General features: G+C 42.1%; 1 protein-coding gene across 5 annotated transcripts in view; it reads left to right on the forward strand.

Annotated features, from left to right (window-relative positions):
* The window catches only part of pcdh15b (protocadherin-related 15b), a 323,144-nt gene that overhangs the window by 174,334 nt on the left and 124,389 nt on the right, over positions 1 to 24,421 (forward strand). For all 5 annotated transcript variants that reach the window (XM_037544214.1, XM_037544216.1, XM_037544217.1 and 2 more), the window contains exons 19-20: positions 2,049 to 2,177; positions 16,324 to 16,629. In XM_037544214.1, the coding sequence (XP_037400111.1) occupies positions 2,049 to 2,177; positions 16,324 to 16,629 (435 nt within the window). The remainder of the gene's footprint in view (positions 1 to 2,048; positions 2,178 to 16,323; positions 16,630 to 24,421) is intronic.

The raw sequence follows: 24,421 nt of genomic DNA on the forward strand, positions 1-24,421 counted from the left end.
TTAGTCTTCTATTCACAGCTTGATGATGACTGCAAATATGTTATCAATTTTGCTAGATCTATGTAAATTAATCAGTGGAAGGGGATATTTGTTTATGAAAGCAAACACTGGGCTCCTGCCAGGCAGAGACGATCTCATTCAACAGTTTGAGGGCTGAATTTATTCACACACATCGCCGGCTCAGCATCTGCATCGCTATCATTCACATATATGTATGCTCTGAGCGTATACGCACCTGCTGGGTTGTATACACAGTCTGTATGGAAGGCCACATGAATGACGTGTACCCACTAGGAAAGATTTGCATGATACCAACTTAACCATGCACAACGACACATCAGGGGTACATATGTTTGGCTTCTGTTGTTCTTCTGTCCATAATTCTGAGAACACCAGCAGCTTCTTTGTTTGGTCTATTTTGTTTTTCTCAGTAGCAAATTTCTGACAGCTCCACATCCCTTTGGACCAATAGTGTTGAGTTGTCTTCTCAATTTGTTTTATATTTATCGTTTAATACGAAGAGGTGAAGAAGAGGGTGCAGGCAGGATGGAGTGGGTGGAGACGGGTGTCAGGGCTGATGTGTGACAGAAGGATAGCAGCAAGAGTGAAAGGGAAGGTTTACAAGACAGCAGTGCGTCCTGCTATGATGGATGGTTTGGAGACTGTGGCTCTGTCTAAAAGACAGGAGGCTGACCTGGAGGTGATGGAGATAAAGATGCTGAGATTTTCGTTGGGAGTGACCAGGCTGGACAAGATTAGAAATGAGCAGATCAGAGGGACAGTGAAGGTGGAGCAGTTTGGAGATAAAGCCAGAGAGGCCAGGTTGAGATGGTTTGGACATGTGTTGAGGAGGAATAGTGGATATATTGGGCAAAGAATGTTGGAGACGGAGCTGCCGGGTAGAAGGAGAAGAGGTAGACCTCAGAGAAGGTTTATGGATGTAGTGAAGGTGGACATGGAGATGGTCTCACAGGAGAACTAAGGATAAATAAACAGGGCTTTTGATTTTTTTTTTTTTGATGTCTGTATAATGAAATCATTAAGAGGCAAACAAAATCATGTATAGGGGTTCAGTTTGAATGTCACTGAAAGCTGAATTTCACAGAAAACGATTAGATGACATTGTTATTGAAATATTCAAGGTTTTGGTGTAAAACATATTTTTTTAAAAGCATCCATGGTGGAGAGGCACATGCAGAGGATTCTGGAGCAAACTAGCCCCCAAAGAAAACGTATTTCTCTTAAATTTACCGCTGTTTTACCACCATCAAGCTATGTTTCTCTACACTAAACCAGCTTTGATAACATCGCGACAATTTCAGTTTGCCAACATCTTTAAAAATAGGTGGAATTCGCTTTTAATGTCGCATTATGAGAGAAAGGCTACATCCGTGGAGGAGTTGACATCACAAACTGTTTTTAATTATGCATGCATAATGAAATATTGTTAATGAATTAGTGAAAAGCTTATTTAAAGCTATAATATAATGCTTTGCTTCAGATTCAAATTTGTCAATAAGGCAAATGGGTCACACTTTATTTGGATGTTCCCCTATAGATGCTCTACAGGTACCTAAATCACTAACAAACTTTCTGGTGATATTAAACTGATTATGAACAACAGCATGGTTATGATTAGGGTTAGGAATAGATTTAATGAAATCTTTCATAATGAACTTGAACTTCAGTTTCATTTAATAGATATTTAGCTGAATGTTAATTAACGACAGACTGAGAATTTAGAAAGCATCTACAGTGGACCATCTAAATAAAGTGTCACCCACAAACGCAATTAATTATGATTGCTTACAAAGAAACTGAGATTAATCACAAATACTTAATCATTTCACAGTCAAAATAATCAGATGAAATATTTTCTTAGATATTAGGATATGTATAATAGCTAAACTAGCCAAACTGCTGTCACCCTGCACTCTGTTAATGGCTTAAACAGCAGTTGTTTTCTTTTGCAAATACAAGACTAAACTGCAATAGTGGTCCCGGCAAACCAAGATAGTAAGTTTTGACCACATTCTTTTTATTTGCAGACCTCAACGGCCACCGTGGACATTCTGGTGACTGATGTCAATGATAACGACCCTGTATTCGATCTTCTGCTGCCCCAGAATCTCACAGTTCAGGAGGAGCAGGCCAATGCTTTTGTGGGTCAAGTGAAGGTAAGTCTCCGTCCACAGACGCTTCTCACTTCTCCACCGCTGTGTTTGATCTGGCATGTCCTTCCATGCGTCTGTGCTGCCCCAGGCCTCTTTCACAGCATTGTATTTCGGTCTTACTCAATGAAATTTCCATTTTTTACGTTTACATTTACGGCATTTGGCAGACGCTCTTATCCAGAGCGACTTACAATTTGATCATTTTATACAGGGAGGTGAAGGCGGTGTTAGGAGTCTTGCCCAAGGACTCTTATTGGTGTAGTGTAGGGTGTTTACCCAGGTGGGGCACTGAACCCCAGTCTACAGTGTAGTAGGTGAAGGCGGTGTTAGGAGTCTTGCCCAAGGACTCTTATTGGTGTAGTGTAGGGTGTTTACCCAGGTGGGGCACTGAACCCCAGTCTACAGTGTAGTAGGTGAAGGCGGTGTTAGGAGTCTTGCCCAAGGACTCTTATTGGTGTAGTGTAGGGTGTTTACCCAGGTGGGGCACTGAACCCCAGTCTACAGTGTAGTAGGTGAAGGCGGTGTTAGGAGTCTTGCCCAAGGACTCTTATTGGTGTAGTGTAGGGTGTTTACCCAGGTGGGGCACTGAACCCCAGTCTACAGTGTAGTAGGTGAAGGCGGTGTTAGGAGTCTTGCCCAAGGACTCTTATTGGTGTAGTGTAGGGTGTTTACCCAGGTGGGGCACTGAACCCCAGTCTACAGTGTAGTAGGTGAAGGCGGTGTTAGGAGTCTTGCCCAAGGACTCTTATTGGTGTAGTGTAGGGTGTTTACCCAGGTGGGGCACTGAACCCCAGTCTATAGTGTAGTAGGTGAAGGCGGTGTTAGGAGTCTTGCCCAAGGACTCTTATTGGTGTAGTGTAGGGTGTTTACCCAGGTGGGGCACTGAACCCCAGTCTACAGTGTAGTAGGTGAAGGCGGTGTTAGGAGTCTTGCCCAAGGACTCTTATTGGTGTAGTGTAGGGTGTTTACCCAGGTGGGGCACTGAACCCCAGTCTACAGTGTAGTAGGTGAAGGCGGTGTTAGGAGTCTTGCCCAAGGACTCTTATTGGTGTAGTGTAGGGTGTTTACCCAGGTGGGGCACTGAACCCCAGTCTACAGTGTAGTAGGTGAAGGCGGTGTTAGGAGTCTTGCCCAAGGACTCTTATTGGTGTAGTGTAGGGTGTTTACCCAGGTGGGGGATTGAACCCCAGAAGGCAGGTAGAAGGCCAAGGTGTTACCCACTACACTAACCAACCATGAATCTGCTGAGCTCTGCTTCCCTCAGTCAGGATTTGGAATGCCTTTTTTTTTTCTAGGTTTTGGATAGGCTCGGGGGACAGGGAAGCGTATGTGTATTTTTGTTTCCCTTTTTTCTCGTTGGGTTATTTATCTCGCTGGCTACCTAGTTAGCTTTTGTTTTGTTTGTTATTTTAGCACCAACTCAATCTGACAGTTCCTCCCTGTGTTGACATTTATATTGTTGAGCTGCTGAAGTGTGGTTGCACTGACAACGGTAAAGAACGGAGAAATAATGACCCCACTCACGCCTGCTTTATATCTGGATAGGGGTTATGCACATAAAAATGCAGATTCTCAGGATAAAATAGATTTAGATGTGATCACTCAAACCAGGGGGTGCATTTTAACCTGGTGTTACTTAAGTGTAAATATAAAGGATGCACTCAGAGTACAGCCAAAAGTATGTGGACACCACCTTTTAGGATGCCACCTTTGCCACAAGTGAGTTTGAAAAATTTCTGCCCTTCTTGGTCCGTCACAGTCAACTGTGAGTGCTATTATCGTGAAATGGAAGCATCTAGCAGCAACGACAGGTCGATTACAAAGCAGCAGACCACGCAAACTCTCAGAGTGCTGCTACCGACTGCTTAAGCGTGGAGCTCATAGAAATTTCAGGTGCATCTAGCTTGAATCTGCACTCAGTGTCCCTTTTGTCAGCGTCCATATTATACAGTTGTGTACAGAAGTTGAAACACCCCAACTTAAATGTGCCGTTTATCTACTAATTTTAGTGCACAATTTATTTGAAAATCAACAAGGTCATTTGACCAGGAGCTCCTAAACTTTTGCATATGGCCGTAGGTTTTTTTTCTGCAGCCGCCATTGTAATTGCCCCTTTAATGAGCCGGCAGTATCTCGTTTTTTTCTCTTTCTTCTCCTGAGAAAAATGTTTTACCACCCAGACGCTGGAATGATTCTTCAAAAGCGTCCATTTATCATTTGGCTTTTCAGAAAGAATCTTGAGGAAGACTCCGATATGCACGCTAGAAAAAGATGAGGAGAGAAAGACTGACATGGCTCCAGATCCACATGGTTAAAAAAACCGTCGAACAGCACCTTTAAAAGAGGAAATTACCCCAAGAGCCCATGTAAATTTCTCATCTCATCTGAATAAGGCTTTTAAAGTGTCTATAGATTTGTTGGACCATACAGTGTAACAATGCCAAAACTGCCTTATTGGTTAACCGTCTGTCCAGGGGAACTCCTTCCATAGTGAGTGGCCTGTATTCAATCGTTTGCTTCAGTGACCTCTTCACGTCACTACGTTTTTTTCTGTCCTGAAACGAGGGAAGCACCTCCTCTACAGATGGCCCGAGGCTTTGAGCCTCTGTAGAGTTCCCACAAGGGCGGTACTAATCAGTGCCCGCTGGGCAGGTGGTTGGCACAGTGCCAGCAGCTTTGGTCTCCCTCCGGCCTCTTCTTGGCCTCTCGTCATGCCTCAGCTTCCTGCCCGCTACGCTGTTTATGATTTTCCAATTAAATAAATGTAATTTAAATAATTTGTCACCTTCGGGAACGTCCGGTAATGAGCGGCTTTGTTAAGCTACAAGGAGTTGTAATTAGCAGTCTAGATTAATAGAGCTTCGCTTTGTCAGGAGAGTAATCACAGCATAACGCGGGCAGACATCTGCTGAGCGGGGAGTTGAGAGATGACTGTTTGTTGATGTGGCTTTGTTTTAACTTTTGGGGGGAAATGACATTGGGCCTGATTAGAACCCTCGCAAGAGCAAAAAGTATTTTTACCTTCTCGTTTCTGTGTCCGTTTGCGTTCATGCATTTTCAGAGTAAACGTGTCCTGACTTTGTCAGGAATACAGAGATAAACGGCCCCTGAGACGTATGTCCGACCCCACACGGTAGAAAATCAACCCACGTGTGGGAGAGAGCAGAGTGACGAGCCAAATTCCCCGTTCCACACTCGTCTTGGTGCTAATTTGGAGCCCTGGACACGTCTTCCCGCTGAGGCAGGTTGGACATGGTCCAGAGGTGAACCCCTCTCCCCCTCCCCCCACCTGGAGCAGGATGCAGCCGTGAAAGGTTGAACATGGAGAGAGCTGGAAAGCCTGTGGTTCTGCTATCACCGCCACAGCAGACTCCACATTACCGTATCACACCTGCTGCAGCGCAGATGCCAGTGGGACGGCCTCTGATCAGAAGCGTGGGAGGATTTTCCACAGAGAGGAAAACTTAAGCTAAGCCTTAGAAGCCGCAGTTATCACCAGCAATGTTTTCCCATTCATGGCTAATTGTAACAAATGTAGACCTTCTGCTGAAAGTGCAGATTTGAAGCTTTGAATCAGTCCGTTTGTGTTTGTAAGTGGAGGACTTGGTTTATCAGGATTGATTATGGGATTCGGCGAAAAGTTCTTTTTGTGCCGATACATTATTGTCATGCATTTGTCGCTGTTTAACATAGAAACAAACAGAAAGAGCCAGAAGTTCAGACGCCGGTCTGTTGATACAGAACGTGTGTGAAATGTTACTTAGTTTATTTGGTATACTGGCTGGACAGACGTTACCGAAGACTGGTGACAGTCTCGCTCAGCCCTAAAGAGCATTTGCAGAGCATTTGCACAATTCTCCTTATTTATGTTACAATAACATTGTTTTCAGTGTTTTTATTTTTTCCGATTGATCGTTTTTGTATGCATGTAAAAAATGACACCGTTTAGGTAAACTATATTTAGTATTTTCTTATAATTAAAGCGTTTAAGGATAAACATGATAGGCTAAACGTTTGCTTGCTTCAGCATTGCTAGCTAGCTAAATTAATGTTGTAGCCCAACACACCACAATCATATTATTTTGTACGCAAAAAATAATAAAATATTAATTTTGAATTTTAACTAACTGCTAAGATAAGGAAAATAATACAATAAATAACTAGATACAAGAGAATTACAGTATATTAAATTGTATCTCGTTGCTGTCGGAAGAAAACCTCGTATCTCTTTTTATGTCGTTTTTCAGTTTTTGATATAATGTGAAAATCAAAACGAGTTGGAAAAAAGTCTGGTTCCATTGACTTACATTGACAGTAGAGTATGTAAAGTTACCATTTTGGAGATATGAGGTTTTCTTCCAACAGCAGTGATATACAAATTAAATTTAAAAAAAATATTCAAAATAAAGACACATCTCTTAGGCTTGGGGACCCTAAGCAACAGCTTAATGATTTACTGTAAGACACGGCCCTAATAATAACTCTGTGCTCTCTGAGTTAAAAGTACATTTGGTTTTGCTTTGATTTCCACCTTTGGAATAGAGACCTAGGTTTACGGCTTATGGGCAGTCGTGGGCTGGAGGTCAGGGAAATGGCCCTGTGACCGGAAGGTTGCTGGTTCGATCCCCAGCGCTGACAGTCCATGACTGAGGTGTCCTTGAGCAAGACACCTAACCCCCAACTGCTCCCCGGGCGCCGTGGATAGGGCTGCCCGCTGCTCCGGGCAAGTGTGCTCACTGCCCCCTAGTGTGTGTGTGCTCACTAGTGTGTATGTGGTGTTTCACTTCACAGATGAGTTAAATGCGGAGGTGGAATTTCCCCGTTTGTGGGATTAAAAAAGTATCACTTAACTTTAATTAGCAAGGTCAGCGATGTACTTGTCTGCTTTCTGTCAAATCTGGGTCGTTTATGACTGGACGCAAGATAAACGAATACGCTTCTTGTGTCATCAAGTGGTGAAAGTCTGTGTGCAGTGTCCACTAATTAGGAAAAAACTTTGTCCTCATGGCATCTATGATCTTCCTGATAATGCAATCTGTCTTTACTTGGTCTGCCCTGAGCTGAGCATCCGTGTTTATCCAGACAGTAAAACCCATTACTTTTTTGGGGGTTTTTTTGAGTTGAGTATCAAGGGGGTTGCAGGAGAAACCACTGTTCTTCTGACCCTGCATGACCTTGCCTCACGAGGTAATTACACTGAACTCAAAAGCAGGCTGTGGGCTGCCACCGCTGTGATGCACGGCGCAGACGTATCTATAGCGTGCCTACATACGAGTTTAATTAACTTTGAATTGATTACCGCGAAGACGAATGCTTTTCATTACTGAACTCTGCTCGTTTTAGAGCACAATAACAAACTGCGCAGAGAAGGAGAGGAAAGCTATGTGTGCTCAAATCTCTGGATGGGCCCTGTGTGTATTCTTACAACAGTGGTCCATGCACAGACCTTCCCCTGCCTATGCCTCAAGAATGAAGGTGAAGAATCAAATGCTTAGGTTGGCTAGCATCTTGCTGAGTTAACCACTGAGAAAACCAGGCCAATTATGCTCTCTTGGACTCCCAGCCACAGCTGTCTGTGGCCTCAAACAATAGGGCCGGTGCTTAAACCACGGGTCTTGAACTCAAATCCTAGAGGCCCAGTGTCCAGCACAGCTGGGTGGTTCTCCTGCTCAAACACATCCACTAAAGTTGGCAATTAAGAGGCAAGTTGTCAGGTGTAGTTGAGCCAGAAAATCATTAGACTGAGCTGAACCATGCTCAGTAGGTACTGATTTCTAGCCAATGTTCAAGCTGCAGACTCAAGACTCTCGGACACAGTCTCAGAGAAAAAGGCTAAACTATCACTGGTGTTGTAACCCTTAACATCACTGAGGTACTTCCTCAGTACCTTAAGTTAAAGAACATAATTGTACTATATTCCATTACAATATTTAAGTTGGAGGGACTTTAAGTTTTGTTTTTCTGTTTCAAGATATAAAGTTATGAAAATGAACAAATACACACCTTTGCCTGGGACAGACTTATTAAAGGTATACAGTTGGACCTTAAGAGCATTACTGTACCTTTGAAAGTACGTTTACACTGTTTGTACCTTGTTGAACAAAAATATACCTGTAAATCCAACTTCTTGATTTTGGGTTCCATCACTTCTGCCTGTGCCACTAGGAAGCCTGTCCAGTTCATGATTTAAAAAAAAGACCTCAAAACCAAAACATTGGTTTTAAAATGTTATAATAACATACGCCTTTACGCCCAGAGTCCACAAGTCTCAAGGCCGAAGCTATGAAATGTTTACAAAGTTAATCTGGTTTGTTATAAGAGCCTTAACTGATTGTTGACGGTGCTCAGTGAAGGCAGCTTGCCGTTGGGCAGCCAGCCATAGTGCAGTTTATTTTGCACTGTAACGCTTCATCGGGTACCATGAATGGTAATGGGAATAAATAAAAACATTAACTGTCTAAAACCACCTTGCAAATAGGTCTGGTTGTCCACTACAAACATTCAGAAAGCAATATTGAATAAAATTAGTGGTCTCGTTTCCAAAAAAGTCTGGACGCTGTGCATAATGTAAGTGAATGCAGTGATGTGCAAATCATTTAAACCCTACATTTAATTGAAAATACGACAAAGTATTAGATGTTGAAACTAAGAAATTTTGTTTGTTGAAAAATACATGCCGATTTTGAATTTGATGCCAGCAATGCAGTTAAAAAAGTTGTGACCGATGCTTGTTTACCGCTGTGTTTCATCACCTCTTCTTTTAACAGCACTCTATAAGCATCTGGGACCTGAGGAAGACAAATTGCTGTAGTTTTGAACATGAAATGTTTCCCCATCCTTGCTTGATATGGGATTTCAGCTGCTCAACATTTCAGGTCTCCTTTGTTGTATTTTGCGTTTCATAATGTGGGTGACCGGTCTGGATTGCAGGCTGGTCAGTTTAGCAGCCAGACTCTTTTACTACAAAGCCATGCTGTTGTAGTACGTGCAGAATGAGGTTTGGCATTGTCTTGTTGCAATAAGCAAGGCCTTCCCTGACAAAGACATCGTTCGGATGGCAAAATATGTTGCCCCAACATCTGTATAAGTTAAGTGATACTTTTTTGATCCCACAAACGGGGAAATTCCACCTCTGCATTTAACCCATCAGTGAAGTGAAACACCACATACACACTAGGGGGCAGTGAGCACACTTGCCCGTAGCGGTGGGCAGCCCTATCCACGGCAGTTGGGGATTAGGTGTCTTGCTCAAGGACACCTCAGTCATGAACTGTCGGCCCTGGGGATTGAACCGGCAACCTTCCGGTCACAGGGCCAGCTCCCTAACCTCCAGCCCATGACTGCCCCCAAGTATAGGTCATTCAGCATTAATTGTGCCTGCACAGAATTTCAAGTCACTCATGCCTTGTGCACTAATGCACCCCCAGATCATTACGGATGCTAGCTTTTGAACTGTGTGCTGATAACAAGCTGGATAGTCCCTCGCCTTAATTTTATGGATTTCCAAAAATATTAGATAGTCCATTTAAAATGAGCTAGGGCCCATAGAAGGTGGCATTATTTCTGGGTCCTGTTTATATAGTTTCTTCTTTGCATGGTAGAATTTTAACTTGTATTGTTGCAGCATCAAACCGTGTTCACAGTTCGTGGTGTTCGTAAGTCTCCTTGAGCCCATGCAGTTTTTAATGCAGTGCTGCCTGGGAGCCAGTCAGCATTGGTTACCTTGCATTTATTCCCAATCATGTTACTGACCTGCTGCCGATGAACCGAATTAGCTGTGAGATGTTTTTTTTTTTAGCATCAGACAATTTAACTGTCCCAACTCTTTTGAAACATGTTGCCAGCATCAAATTCAGAATGGGCATGTAGATTAAAAAAAACACTATAAAATTTCTCAAGTGGTATGTTGTACTATTTTCAGTTAAATATAAAGTTTACATGATTTGCACATCTTTGCACTCTTTGCACTCTTTGCACTTTGCACTTTACACATTAATGTACACAGCGTGTTGTACATTATTAATGACTGTCAATTCAAAACTTCGTTGAGTTTGAGATTCAGCTTGTACTTGTAAGAGTTGTAAGAATACTGTACAGACCACTGTCTCATGCTGCACGTTATGTATTCCACAGGATTTTTGTAAGGTAGTGTTGCCTCAAATTGGATAGTAAACTTTTACGCTTAACATGAAAATTCATTTATGGACGAGCAATGACATCAGAATCATATCATGGAAACAGGACATAGTTGCAAGTTGTGCCCTTGTAAACAGAGTCAATGAATTGTGAAGGAGCAGAGAGCAGTTTACAGTGTCCATGAAAGAACTGGCAGAGAAAACAAAAAGAAAAAACAAAGAACACGACTTAAAACTGTGAAATGGGAGGGAAAGAACAGAGACAGAGGACCAGCAGCAAGAACAAAGGAAGAATAGTGGAGATGACGGTGAATTCAGGGCTGGGAATCTAGTCACTAGAAGATTGAGAGACCCTTATTAGTCCCACAACAGGGAAATTCCACCTCTGCATTTAGCCCATCCGTGAAGTGAAACACCACATACACACTAGTGAACACACACACACACACTAGGGGGCAGTGAGCACACTTGCCCGGAGTGGTGGGCAGCCCAATCCACAGTGCCCATGGAGCAGTTGGGGGTTAGGTGTCTTGCTTAAGGACACCTCAGTCATGGACTCTCAGTGCTGGGGATCGAACTGGCGACCTTCTGGTCATGAGGCTGGTTCCCTAACCTCCAGCCCACGACTGCCCCTAGGAGGCCAGGTGAACTACAAATACAATACACGACAAAGACGAGAGGTATACAGAACACACAGGGAACATGAAAAAGTTGGGAAAGATATCGAAGGGAAGCAAAACCCAACAGACATCAGATGAGGGGAGTAAAATGAGGAGCAAAGAAACCAAAACACAGGACACATGACTAAAGAAAACAAATGGGGAAGGAAACGAGGAAAAACAGGACAGGACAGGAATGTTATATCAGCAGGTAATTGCATATTTATTTATTTATTTTCTGGATTATACAGATGTCACTGGTACCTCAAACCAATATTCGATGATGTATTTGCTGTACACTGGGCTACCGCACAATAACGTCATGCCGTAGTGCTAATCCAGGTGGATTTAGTTCTAATTTCAGCCCAAAATGTTTATATAATGTCTTCAGCCTTGGCGGATCTATAAAAATATTGCATATCGGCGTCATTGGAGCATCCCTACTGCAATAGCTCACCTCCTTGAATGAAACAACTACTAATTTTAATACCAAAAATGTTGAAAACGAGAGATGTCTGATCAAATTTGCGCACTATTGCCGTGATCTTGCTTGCTTTGTCTTCCACATTGAAAAAGTCTTCTCCCCTTTCTCTGTAAATGAGCCTGTGACCACTGAGTGTAAACAGTGTGCAGCGACATTTTTGCCTATTATAGTGCACCATCTGGGTATTAACAGGGTTGCTGAAGCAGCCTGTGATTTCCCTGTGTGAACACATTGCTTGTGCTGAAAGTGGATCATGAATCAATTTAAGACAAACTAAATAGCGTGGTGCTGGGACTGTATGAATCACGGAGATATAATAGTAGCTGGATGGAGTCATTAGCGACTGTTCAGTTCAGCGACTATTATGCTCAGTGGCGCATGCATTCCCAGATGTATGTGTTGACCCTGTCATCATTGCTTCAAGGGGACTTTCTTTCAGCACCAGAATTTGAATCAGTGTCTTATGCTGTAAATGCCCAGGTGACTAGAAATGCAGTGATGATTTGTCTTAAAAGACAGAATTAATATTATTTGTGCACCAGGGCTGGTCTGCTACACTGGAACAGCCCAACCCTGTCTGGCTTTGTTTCAGGGATTCCATGTCATTTGAGTTAGTTTTGTGGTGGACATTGGTTTGGTTTAGCTTTTGTGTTATCGAAAATCTAGCAAACACATTTTTTCTCTGCCAGTTTTTGTTTAAGGAATAGTTTTGGTTAACTGTGATGACTCTGCTGGGGAGGGCAACATGACAGCTTTTACTGTTATACATTATGATGGGTTTTCTGAGCGCACTGTGGGTGTCATCAGTCCGTAAATACCACTGACCCACTGCAAAGAGATCACAGTTAGCCTTGTTTAATTGTGTTTACTGTAGTGCAGTGTGTGAAATCATCATATTCATAGTTTTTGTGACTTTTAATTGTGATACTGCAGTTGCTTCTTGTCTGTTCCAACATGTCAAACGTCAGAGGAAAGGAATATCATGATGTACAGCATGTATCGTGAAAATCCATCCATCCATCCATCCATTTTCCAAGCCGCTTCTCCGACAGGGTTGTGGGGGGTGCTGGAGCCTATCCCAGCAGTGATTGGGCAGAAGGCAGGATACACCCTGGACAGGTCGTCAGTCCATCACAGGGCAGACAGACAGACATAGACAGTCACTCACACCCAGGGGCAGTTTAGCATGTCCAATCAGCCTGACTGCATGTCTTTAAACTGTGGGAGGAAACCGGAGAACCCGGAGGAAACCCACTCAGACACGGGGAGAACATGCAAACTCCACACAGAGAGGACCCCGGTCACCCGGCAGGGGAATTGAACCCAGGCCCTCCTCGCTGTGAGGCGACAGCGCTACCCACCGCGCCACCGTGCCGCCCGTATCGTGAAAATGTTATGTTTATATTATGAAAGTATTACTGTGTTATATTTCTGTCGTACCACCGGCCCCTAGCATAGTCTCCCATCAGAAGCGCCCTCAATTGAATATGCTCCTAGGGATCATAAGGCTACACCTGCCGTTAAGGAGAAAGTCGGGGTGTTAAGGGGCTTTAGCGTGTTGATTTGACCCCCTTGTGCTTGTTCAGCACAATCTGTTCACTTTTTAATTTTTTTTAAGAACATGGCAAGTATAATGTGTGCGTGTCTGCATGAGGCTATACTGATCAAGAAGAAAGAAATGACAGTTTCAGAAAAAGACAAAAGACATTGAATGGCAACACAGCACGGCGGGCGTGGTTGGTACTTTTGGAGATTAGGTTTTATTTTAATGGCACATTGTGGGGGGACACAAATTACCTCATCAGATCAAACTTGTACCCAGACTCTAGGGTGATCCGAGAAAAGGACGACGACATTGCCAGTCCTATAATTACTCTCCCATTGACGCGATTGACATACATTTCCTAAAGCTTTTTATCTCTTAATTACATAGAAACCCCCGGTTTAGAGGGGAACTTCAATTGAACAATGTGGTCTCTTTTTTTCATGCACATCTGCAATAAAACTTGACTCAGTCTTTTGTGCCAGCGGTTAATAGTGATTTTTTTAGGGCCTTGATTCTTCAGCATTGGAAGCATCAGGGGCGCACCTCCTCTCACAAAGGCTCCGTTATTGATCACGCACTCACGTCCTCACCTCCACCGTATCATTCTCTGCTTTCTCTGAAATCCAGCTTGGAAAGAAATGAGTCTTGGGTCTAAACATTCAGGATAGAGTGTGTGTGTTTGTGTGTATGTGTGTCTGCTCTCTCTATCGGTGCTGCTGTATAATTCATGGCAGCGGGCGGTCTGACGGTGTGGTACATAGCTTATCAGAGAAGCACACCACCGCTTTTGCCTGGGTGTCAATAAGGTGCCTTCAGATACAAGCACTAAAACAATAAGAAAAGGATAATGCCACCAGGGTGTGGTTTGAGACCATTAAATCCTAATCGTGCAGCTGGTGTGAATGCGCTTGGAGGACTGAGAGAGTTTAGAGAGAGGAAAGGAGAAGGCTGGAGCTTTTGAGTTCAGCCGTACGAACAGCAAGTTCTAGGCGATATACTTGTTTATCCTTTATCTCAGTAAACATTCTTCCACATTTAAGGCCACAGATAAGCACAAATAACACAAAGCACACTAATGTTAGTCCGTTTAGCTGAGTGTCTAAGAGCTAAGAGTGCGGGATATTTCAGCATCTCCCACTGTGTAGTCAGTTGCAGTCTGAGGCCTCATCCTCACGTACATGGATATTTTAAAAAAAGATTTTTTTTGCCTGTTTTCCAAAAAAAATCCTTGTCCTTACTGGCAGTGTTTTTAAAAAATGCTTCCATCCACATAAGAATGGAAAAATCACTCACATAATCATGCCTGCGCAGCAGAGAGCAATAATACCACATAAACATACGATGTTATTTGTTTCAAGAATAACATTGTGAGCAATGCGCAAAATATAAACCACACCACAAAACTTGAGCACCATGGGACGAACACAGTAGGACTTGGCTTCCTGTCAGATCTTCATCATTTAAATTTCACGCAGATTCAAAGTCTGATTCCTGCCGGAAAACAAAAGCTTAAAAAGCGAAAAAAAGCATACTGTCTTGCTGTCATGGGGTTTGTCAGAATAGCTACGCCACTGTCTCTAATACATCTCCATAGCTCTGATCAGGAGCTTTTTGGCTTGTTGCGCCGTTTGAATGGTAGAATATACACATATGGACAAAAGTATCTCATGATATTCCGTTCTAAATCTATAGGCATTAATATGGAGTTGTTGCTTTGCAGCTGAAACAGCTTCCACGCTCCTGGGAAGCTTTCTACAAGATTTGTGAGGTCAGACACTGATGTTGAACGAGAGGGCGTAGATCACAATCTCCATTCCGGTACATCCCAAAGGTGTCCGATGGGGTTGAGGTCAGGTCAGGGCTCTGTGCAGACCGGCCAGTCAAGTTCTTTCACACCAAACTCACCCAAGCAGGCCTTTATGGACCTTGCTTTGTGCACCGGAGCTCAGTCATGCTGGAACAGAAAAGGAACTTTCCCAAACTGTTCCCACATACCTATGTCCAAAATGTCTTGGTATGCTGAAGCATTAAGATTTCCCTTCACTGGAACTAAGGGGCCAAGGCCAAAACAACAACAACAACAAAAAAAAAAAAACAACCCCATAGCATTATCCCTCCTCCACCAAACTTTACAGATGGCACAATGCAGGCAGGCAGGTAACATTGTCATGGCATTTTTCAAACCCGGAGTTGTCCATCAGACAGCCGGACAGAGAAGCGTGATTCGTCACTCTACAGAGTACGTTTCCACTATTCCAGTGGCGGTGCTTTACACCACTCCATCCAACACTTGGCACTGTGCTTGATGATGTAATGCTTGCATGCAGCTGACTGGCCATTGAAACCCATGCCATGACGCTCCCGGCGCACAGTTTTTGTTCTAATGTTGATGCCAGAGGAGGTTTGGAACTCTGCAGGTGTTGAGTCAGCAGAACATTGGCGACTTATATGAACTGCCCATCTCAGCACTCTGTGACTCGCAACTTTACATGGTCTGATACTTCATGGCTGAAACCCTAAACCCGAACCCTACACATGTGGCAGTGGCACTGAATGAAAGAGGTCTGTCCTAATGCATTTGTCTATGTAGTATATATGCAGTTTATTTGGAAAATGTCTCAACTGTGAACACATCTGCGTTTTGCCACTCCTTCAGTCAGGAGCCAGTCCACTAACTGATAAACCCTTTCTTTGAGAGAGAGAGAGAGAGAGAGAGAGAGAGAGAGAGAGAGAGAGAGAGAGAGAGTGAGAGAGAGAGAGAGAGAGAGAGAGAGAGAGAGTGAGAGAGAGAGAGAGGGAGAGAGAGAGAGAGAGAGAGAGAGAGAACGAACAGGTGCTATTTGACTGTTGACAGCGTACCTGTTTGGTTCACTGCAGGCGGTTAGTGATCTTGCTGTTATTGTCGTTGATCATCCTGCTGATGAAGCAGGTGTCTCTGTGTAAACATCCATGAAATAAACATGTAGACTGTGTTAGTTGTTGACATTGTCAAATGGCATCTGTTCATGTCTCATACCATGTTAAAGCAAAAGTAAAATCATATTTTACATATTTTTTTCTTATGTACAATTTGAAAACACTTAATATTAATTTCCTTTATTTTTAGAAGTACAGAATAATGAATTTTATAAACTATGAATTATATAATTAATGGTCTTAATACAACTCATTTTGAAATTAAAGGAACTATGTAAAGTTTACAGATAAACATTTCCTGAATATGTATTATATACTGTTATTATACGACAGTGAACTAGGTGTATTGGTCATTTTTTAGTTTTTGGATACGTGTTTATGTGTATATGTGTGTGTATGTCTCTTCCAGGCTAAAGATCCTGACCTAGGTGTAAACGGTCAGGTGCGCTACAGGCTTCTGACCCATGCTGACCTGTTCCGCATCAGCGCAGACGGCAACATCTCCACAGCCGTGGCTCTGGACCGTGAGCAGAGAGGCCACTATGAGCTGCTAGTGGAAGCCTGGGACGGGGCAGTGGACCCCCGCAGGACCACCCTCGCACTTTCCGTTAGCGTGCTGGATGTAGACGACAATAGCCCTGTTTTCTCCCAGCCGTCCTACAGTGTCAACCTGCCTGAGAACAGCCCTGCAGGCATGGCCATCCTCCAACTCAGTGTGAGCCTCTAACACTCCAACACACCTATATTTATACACTCACTGAACATTTTATTGGAGCTGTTTAGCTTGCAGGTCCATTTTGCTGCTGTACACAGACTACCAATGTCCCATTTGCAGTTTTTGGTTCTGTGTTTGATTCCAGTAGTTAATACAGAGCATCTGCTGATACCAAGTCGGGTACAATGTTTGTGTTATCATAGATCAGGGGTTCCTGACCTTTTACAACTTGCAGCCCACACAAACGAACACAAAAGCCTCTGCAGCCCACAAGATGATTGTACCAATCTGATCATTCTTTCTGACTAAATATTGAGATGGCTGATAAAGTTTGTCTGCTGGCGAGTGCTGGATGTCCGGCTTAAGATAGGAAAGCTGCAAGCAGCATTCCGGCTCTATTCAGGTTAGATACATATTCACTGTGTTTAGTCTCCAAGTGACTTTGTTAATTGTTGGGTTTCAAGGCCTCGTTTGAAAAGACCTCGGAGCAGTTTTCAGTTTGCGTGCATGTCAAAGCCAGTGCATGTTGCTCACTGCTGTTTTTTCTTTGTTTTCAGTTTTTCCTCAGTGTTCTCGAGTTGCTCAGTCTGAGACACGGTGGCTGCTGCTCTTGTAGATGGCACAGTCTTAGGATCTTTTATCCATAAGTTTATACAGTTAAACATTTTCCAGAGCACCATATACATGATGTTTCATTTTTCCAATCAACGTTTGTCCTATTTAAAATGATGTTTGATTAAATCTCTATATGGTAACCCTTTTTTGTGGTTTAAAATAAAAAAAAAATAAATAAAAAAGCAGATGAACTGCCTTTTAGCAGTCCTACCACAGCCCAGAGTGAAAATCGTCATAGTTTAGTAAAACCTATCCAATTTAGGTAGGATATATGAGGCTGCCTATTACTTTAAATTGCTATAGTTAAGTAATATCTGCAAATTGTTTGATTGTATTATTTACATGGCAGATAATCAGTATTGAGATTACTGCTATTTAATGGAGAATGGCAGATTAATTAGCAGAAATAGCCTCTTTTTTGCCTCATCCTTGAAGGGTTAAACATGTTTTCTAAACAAGCACAAGGCTTAACTGCAGTCAAGCTGCAGCAATGTTGATATTATAAGTGACCACCTTAACCCTATGAAACTGAGCATCTCGCAGGCGATCCGTTCTGGGAATTTGGTGATGACCCCTTTAACTCATTTAAATCTGCTGCCAGATGAGTTTCAAAACGTGCAAGTCCACACTGGCCTCAGCGAAAGACACCTGCGTGAAAACCAGATCGTACTTCAGTTCTAAAACACATCAGACACCTGAATTACAAGCAAAATGTATTTATAGTGATGTCGCAGCAGCACAAGTTTAAACAGTCATTGTTTGGCCCTGCCAGAACCAGCGATAGCAGCACCTCACACACACTAGGATGCCACGACCCTGTCAGAGCTGTGATTGGTAATGTTTTGACAATATAATTTGTCTTTACCAGCTCAAATCTGTATCGGCCTGGTTGTCCTGAAGGTTCCCTGAAGTCTTTTTTATAAGGGATTGACAGAGAAATATCTATGAGGTGTGAAGGTTGTGAAGCTCCAAGATCAAAGCCGTCTTCGTCTGCCAGATTCATGCTACTTGAGTGTTCTCCATAAAGATATAAACTACTAAAGCCAAAAAAAGAAAAAAAAGCAAATCATCCACCAGGATCAAATGTCAGCAAATCGATATTAGAGCAGTGTTCCCTGCTGTCGGATTTAATTTCTGATATCAGTTTAATCTTCAAACTCTCAAATTATTCTAAATGATCTTATGTCTAATGCATTTTCTTTGTTCTCCCAGTGCACCGTGTGCTTTTAATTTATTATTCAAAGGAACATGTTTTAATACAAGCTCCTTTGTCCTTCCGGATTTTATGTTTTTCCATGCATATATCACACATTATCTGCTGCCCTCCATGTATATATATCACATATTATCTGTTGCCTTCCATGCATATATCACATATTATCTGCTGCCTTCAATGCATATATATCACATATTATCTGCTGCCTTCAATGCATATATGACATATTATCTGCTGCCTTCAATGCATATATATCACACATTATCTGTTGCCTTCAATGCATATAGATCACATATTATCTGTTGCCTTCCATGCATATATCACATATTATCTGCTGCCTTCAATGCATATATATCACATATTATCTGCTGCCTTCAATGCATATATATCACACATTATCTGTTGCCTTCCATGCATATATCACATATTATCTGCTGCCTTCAATGCATATATATCACATATTATCTGCTGCCTTCAATGCATATATATCACACATTATCTGTTGCCTTCCATGCATATATCACATATCTGTTGCCTTCAATGCATATATATCACATATTATCTGCTGCCTTCAATGCATATATCACATATTATCTGCTGCCTTCAATGCATATATATCACACATTATCTGTTGCCTTCCATGCATATATCACATATTATCTGCTGCCTTCAATGCATATATATCACATATTATCTGCTGCCTTCAATGCATATATATCACAGTATCTGCTGCCCTCCATGCATATATAACATATTATCTGCTGCCTTCCATGCATATATGACATATTATCTGCTGCCTTCCTTGCATATATCACACATTATCTGCTGCCCTCATGCATATATGACATATTATCTGCTGCCTTCAATGCATATATATCACACATTATCTGTTGCCTTCAATGCATATAGATCACATATTATCTGTTGCCTTCCATGCATATATCACATATTATCTGCTGCCTTCAATGCATATATATCACACATTATCTGTTGCCTTCAATGCATATAGATCACATATTATCTGTTGCCTTCCATGCATATATCACATATTATCTGCTGCCTTCAATGCATATATATCACATATTATCTGCTGCCTTCCATGCATATATCACATATTATCTGTTGCCTTCAATGCATATATATCACATATTATCTGCTGCCTTCAATGCATATATATCACACATTATCTGTTGCCTTCCATGCATATATCACATATTATCTGTTGCCTTCAATGCATATATATCACATATTATCTGCTGCCTTCAATGCATATATATCACACATTATCTGTTGCCTTCAATGCATATATGACACATTATCTGCTGCCTTCCATGCATATATCACACATTATCTGCTGCCCTCCATGCATATATCACATATTATCTGCTGCCTTCATGGGCCTGAGCTCCTTTGAAGTGGATTAAGGTAAAGTGGTCCAACAAATCAGCATTTAAAATTATTTTTGGAAATCATGGACACTGTGTCTTCCGAGCTAAAGACCACTCAGCTAGTTATCAGTGCACAGTTTAAAAGCCAGTATTCATGATGGCACCATCAATACTGAATGACATGTACATGTTTTGGCAACATATCCTGCCATCCAGATGATGTGCTTATTTCAGCAACCACATTCTGCATGTATTACAACAGAATGGCTCCAAATTAAGAGTCCAGGTGCTAAACTGACCTGCCTGCAGTTCAGACCTTCCACCTACTGATTACATTTGGTGCATTGGTGGGGCAATCATGGGCTGGAGGTTAGGGAGGTCGCCGGTTCGATCCCCAGAGCCAACACCACATGACTGAGGTGTCCTTGAGCAAGACACCTAACCCCCACCTGCTCCCTGGGTGCTGCGGATTGGGCTGCCCACTGCTCTGGGCAAGTGTGCTCACTGCCCCCTAGTGTGTGTGTGCTCACTAGTGTGTATGTGGCGTTTCACTTCACGGATGGGTTAAATCCGGAGGTGGAATTTCCCATTGTGGGACTAATAAGGGTCACTTAATCTTAATTATGAAATGAAAACTACGACAAAGGAGCCCCCTAAACTGTTGAGAAGCTTAAATTGTGTTTCAAACAAGAACGGGAAAATATTTCACTTTTAAAACTACAGTAATTGGTCTCCTCGGTTCCCAAATGCTTACAGAGTGTTGTTAAAAGAAGAGGTGATGAAACGCAGAGGTAAACATGCCCCCATCCCAAGTGTTTTGGAACGTTTTGTCGGCATGAAATTCAAAATGATCATATATTTTTCAATTGTAATCACGTCTAATGTTGACATTTGCTTGTTTGTTTTTTCCTTAAATATCGAAATGTAGGAGCATCATAGGCCCAATCCCATTTTCTATTTTTATCCCTACCCATTGCTTTCAAGTGTCACCTTGCCAGGTACTAGCAGCCCTGCCCGTCTGCAGTGACAGCAGAGGAGGGTAAAGTTCAGCACCTCGCCGCTGGGGTTTAGTTACATCTGGGGAATCATTTCCCAAAGAGGGGAGACGATAATTATTTATTATCATCCACCCCTAATTCTTCTGTAATATGAAGCTGAAGTCCAGCTGTTCTCCAGCTTCTTGTTCAAATGTTCCCATTCCACGTTAAATGGCGTCTCGGAGTGTAACTGCTTGTTTTGAAGAAAAGAACCATAATACATTGAAACGATATTCAACTAAGATAATATAATGATTACCAAAATTTACTCACATCTGTGCAGAGGTGGACAGTAACTCAGTAAATGTAATTAGTTTCTGTACTTAAGTAGTTTTTTTTTTCGTGTATCTGTTCTTAAGTTTCTCCGTTCTGGGCGACTTTTTCCTTTCACTCCACTACATTTCAGAGTCTAATATCCGACTTTTTCCTCCTACATTTTGAGAAATCTGTCGTTCCTTTTGGTTTCTGTGTGTATAAAAACGTAACATGTCAAAACGAAAGAAGCGCAAAGCCAGAGCACCAATGATGAACTAACCTAACCTGTAAAAACACCACAATATAGAAATATGTCCACATATGCAGTCGAGACTGACGCGTTTCTTTTTTTCTGAATTCATACAAACACTTTCATTTTATAGTAAATTAGTTTGGGCTGGTTTATGTTTATGAACAGACGCCTACAGATCAACATAGTAAAGGAGCTCATCTGTGATCCTGAGTTTAAAGCCAGTTTTTATGAAATGAGTTCATGAAGCCAGTCTGGTTATAAAAATGATAACAGGACATCAGAGCCAGAATTACTCTTTTAGTACTTTTACTTCATACTTAAGTACATTTGAAGGTAAATACTTTAGTACTTTTACTCAAGTGGAGGTCTAAAGGGAGGAACTTCTACTTTTACTGGAGTAATATTTACCTTGGGTGTCTCTACTTTAACTCAGGTACATGATTTGTGTCCTTCGTCCAGCTCTGCATCTGTGGGCTTCTTTGGTCATTTGTGCAGCCGTCTTGCCGTTTCTTTTTTTTTCCTATATAAGACTCTGTTTGGGGGCCATGTAGCCTTAATACTTTGCGCCATCTCAAGTAAAATCAGGACACGCGATTGTAACAAAGCTTTCAGCCCTACATCTGACACTGCGATATATTTGGAAAGTAGTGTGATATTTTATCAGTACCATCCGAGGCTCACTGGGGTATAACCTGTTAAACTCTGCTTCTTGGAAAACTGTGCCACTGTGGCGTTCATTATTTCCTACTGTGTCTATAATATCTCAGCTCGTTATCTTATTTGTGCTGCTGCATCCACATCACACAGCCACTGCTCTCCTCATTTGGGGCTTTAAATCCTCATTTTGTTCGTGTGTTTGTGTGAGTTGAGGCTTCGGTGAGCTACCACAGGTGTGTAATTGCTAGAATCGCCCCGTGGAGTACGTGGGTGTGTTTCTTCTTGCACTGCGCTGACAAAGCTATCATCCCATCAGTGACAGGCCTCCAATGACACAGACTGGGAGGCCTTACTGCCAGCTTTATCTCTCTCACAGATTAGTGGCCTCTCGCTGGTCTTTCTCTCTTACACACACACACACACACACACACACACACACACACACACACACACACACACACAGCACTGAATGACCTCTGTCCTTCTAGGCAATTCTGGGAGATGTAGCAGGGCTATACCCTCATAGTCTTGGTATATTTGCTCATTTGTGAGACTGATAAAGGATTATCTTCTTTTATCGTGATGTGCACAGGTTTTATCAGTTCTCGGTTAACCATTTAATATGTTAGTGTTTAGTGTGAATACTAAAACCACTGTTCCTATGCAGACACTCATTGCATCTCATCACAGAGAGATCAAAGACACCAAAAAGTCAATGAAAGGCTGATCATATGTTTTAACGGAACTGTAAAACAAAGTTTTTGTATTTTTTTGTTTGTATGTTTTACATCTGTCACTCCGAAATTGCAGGTGTATTTGAGAACCGTACTGCTTCTCTCTTATTTTGCAATCACTGAGAATCGCAGAGGGTTTTTTTAAACCCACGTTACTTCATTAATTGCACTATGTTGCCTCACTACTACCTTTTTAGATGCAGAGCCTTGCATTATTAACTCAGTAACTCACACACACACTCATATTTATCCATGGAGGTATTATAAGAGCTGGAGAGAGTCATTAGTGGCTATTAATTTCAATAGGATTTGCTCAGTGGTGCATGCACACTCTGTAGTACATGTCCTGGACTCTTCGCTTCATAGAGACTTTCTTCTGGCACCTGGACTTGAGCCAGCGACATGAGTTGTGAATTTTCTTGTGTCTTACTGCATTGGAGAGAGAATTGGTGTGATAACAGTGATGACTGGCTAACAGTGCCATTTTCAATCATTAGTCAGCGCAACAATCATTTCAACAATCAAAGCAATTTTCTTTAAAAAGCCTGAGTTATCCACTTTTTATGTGACTGAAAGGGAGGAAACCCACAACAGCAGGATGCTGAGGGTGCAGGCTGAGTTGCAAGTGTAAAGGGTGTATCTGAATCTGGCACCTCCCAGTTTCGACCCGCACCTGTAAAGGTTTACACTAAATACATTTTTGTGACAATCTATGAATATTTTACACAATGGAAATGGTATTTAGGTGCCAGAAACTTGTGTGCCTATCACTCGGAAGTATGTCCACTACTCTTCTGTTTGTTCATTACTCTATTCAGAGCTTAGTTGAGCAAAATTAGCTTGTAACACCAACCGACTGCTTGTTCCTGCATTTTATCAGGTACACCTGCCATATAAAGGCACTTTGCAAGTTTGTAATTACTGACTGTAGACTGAGTGTTGCTGCATATATGTGTAATGGGATATACAGCAGTGACGTGGTCACATGTATCAATGATTGATTGTTTATGAAGTAGGGCCGCACAATCTGCACTGATATTTTGCACATTTTTTTATGGCAATGAATTCTGCGACAAACACGTTGTTATGGGCTGCTAGACTGGCAGAATGTAGCGATAGAAGCCCAACAAGTTTTCTACTTCATAAGATTGGTGCTTCACATCAGCGACACTGTGTGTCCATGTACAACCTTACAGTGCACATAAATGTGCTTGCTGATTTAGGTGCTTTTCTGGGGCATTTATTTAAAGGGATCTGCTACGTCCAGTGTTTTAATAATAATTTACTGCTTCTCATTTTGTCATTTTGATACCCAACAGCTTTATCAAAAATTATATTCTATGTCTTTATCGTGCAGCCCTAGTGTGAGGTCACAGGCTAAACAGAAACACAAGTCGCAATTGATGCTGTTGCCTTTGCACCGTGACAGCAACCGTCTAGTAATATGAAAAACGTTCACTGGACCCGAGTAACAATTCTTCAGCTAGGCTGTGGCGATGAACACGGTAATACGGAAAAGTAGCACCTTGCATCAATCACTCGGTGTGTCCTTGTCAAAATCATTTATTCCAGGTATTTGTGTGTCATGCTGTGCGTAAGAGACATTTGAAAGCTTTTATATATGTCAGGATCACTCG

This window comes from Pygocentrus nattereri, chromosome 13 (assembly GCF_015220715.1).
Source record: "Pygocentrus nattereri isolate fPygNat1 chromosome 13, fPygNat1.pri, whole genome shotgun sequence".
NCBI lineage: Eukaryota > Metazoa > Chordata > Actinopteri > Characiformes > Serrasalmidae > Pygocentrus > Pygocentrus nattereri.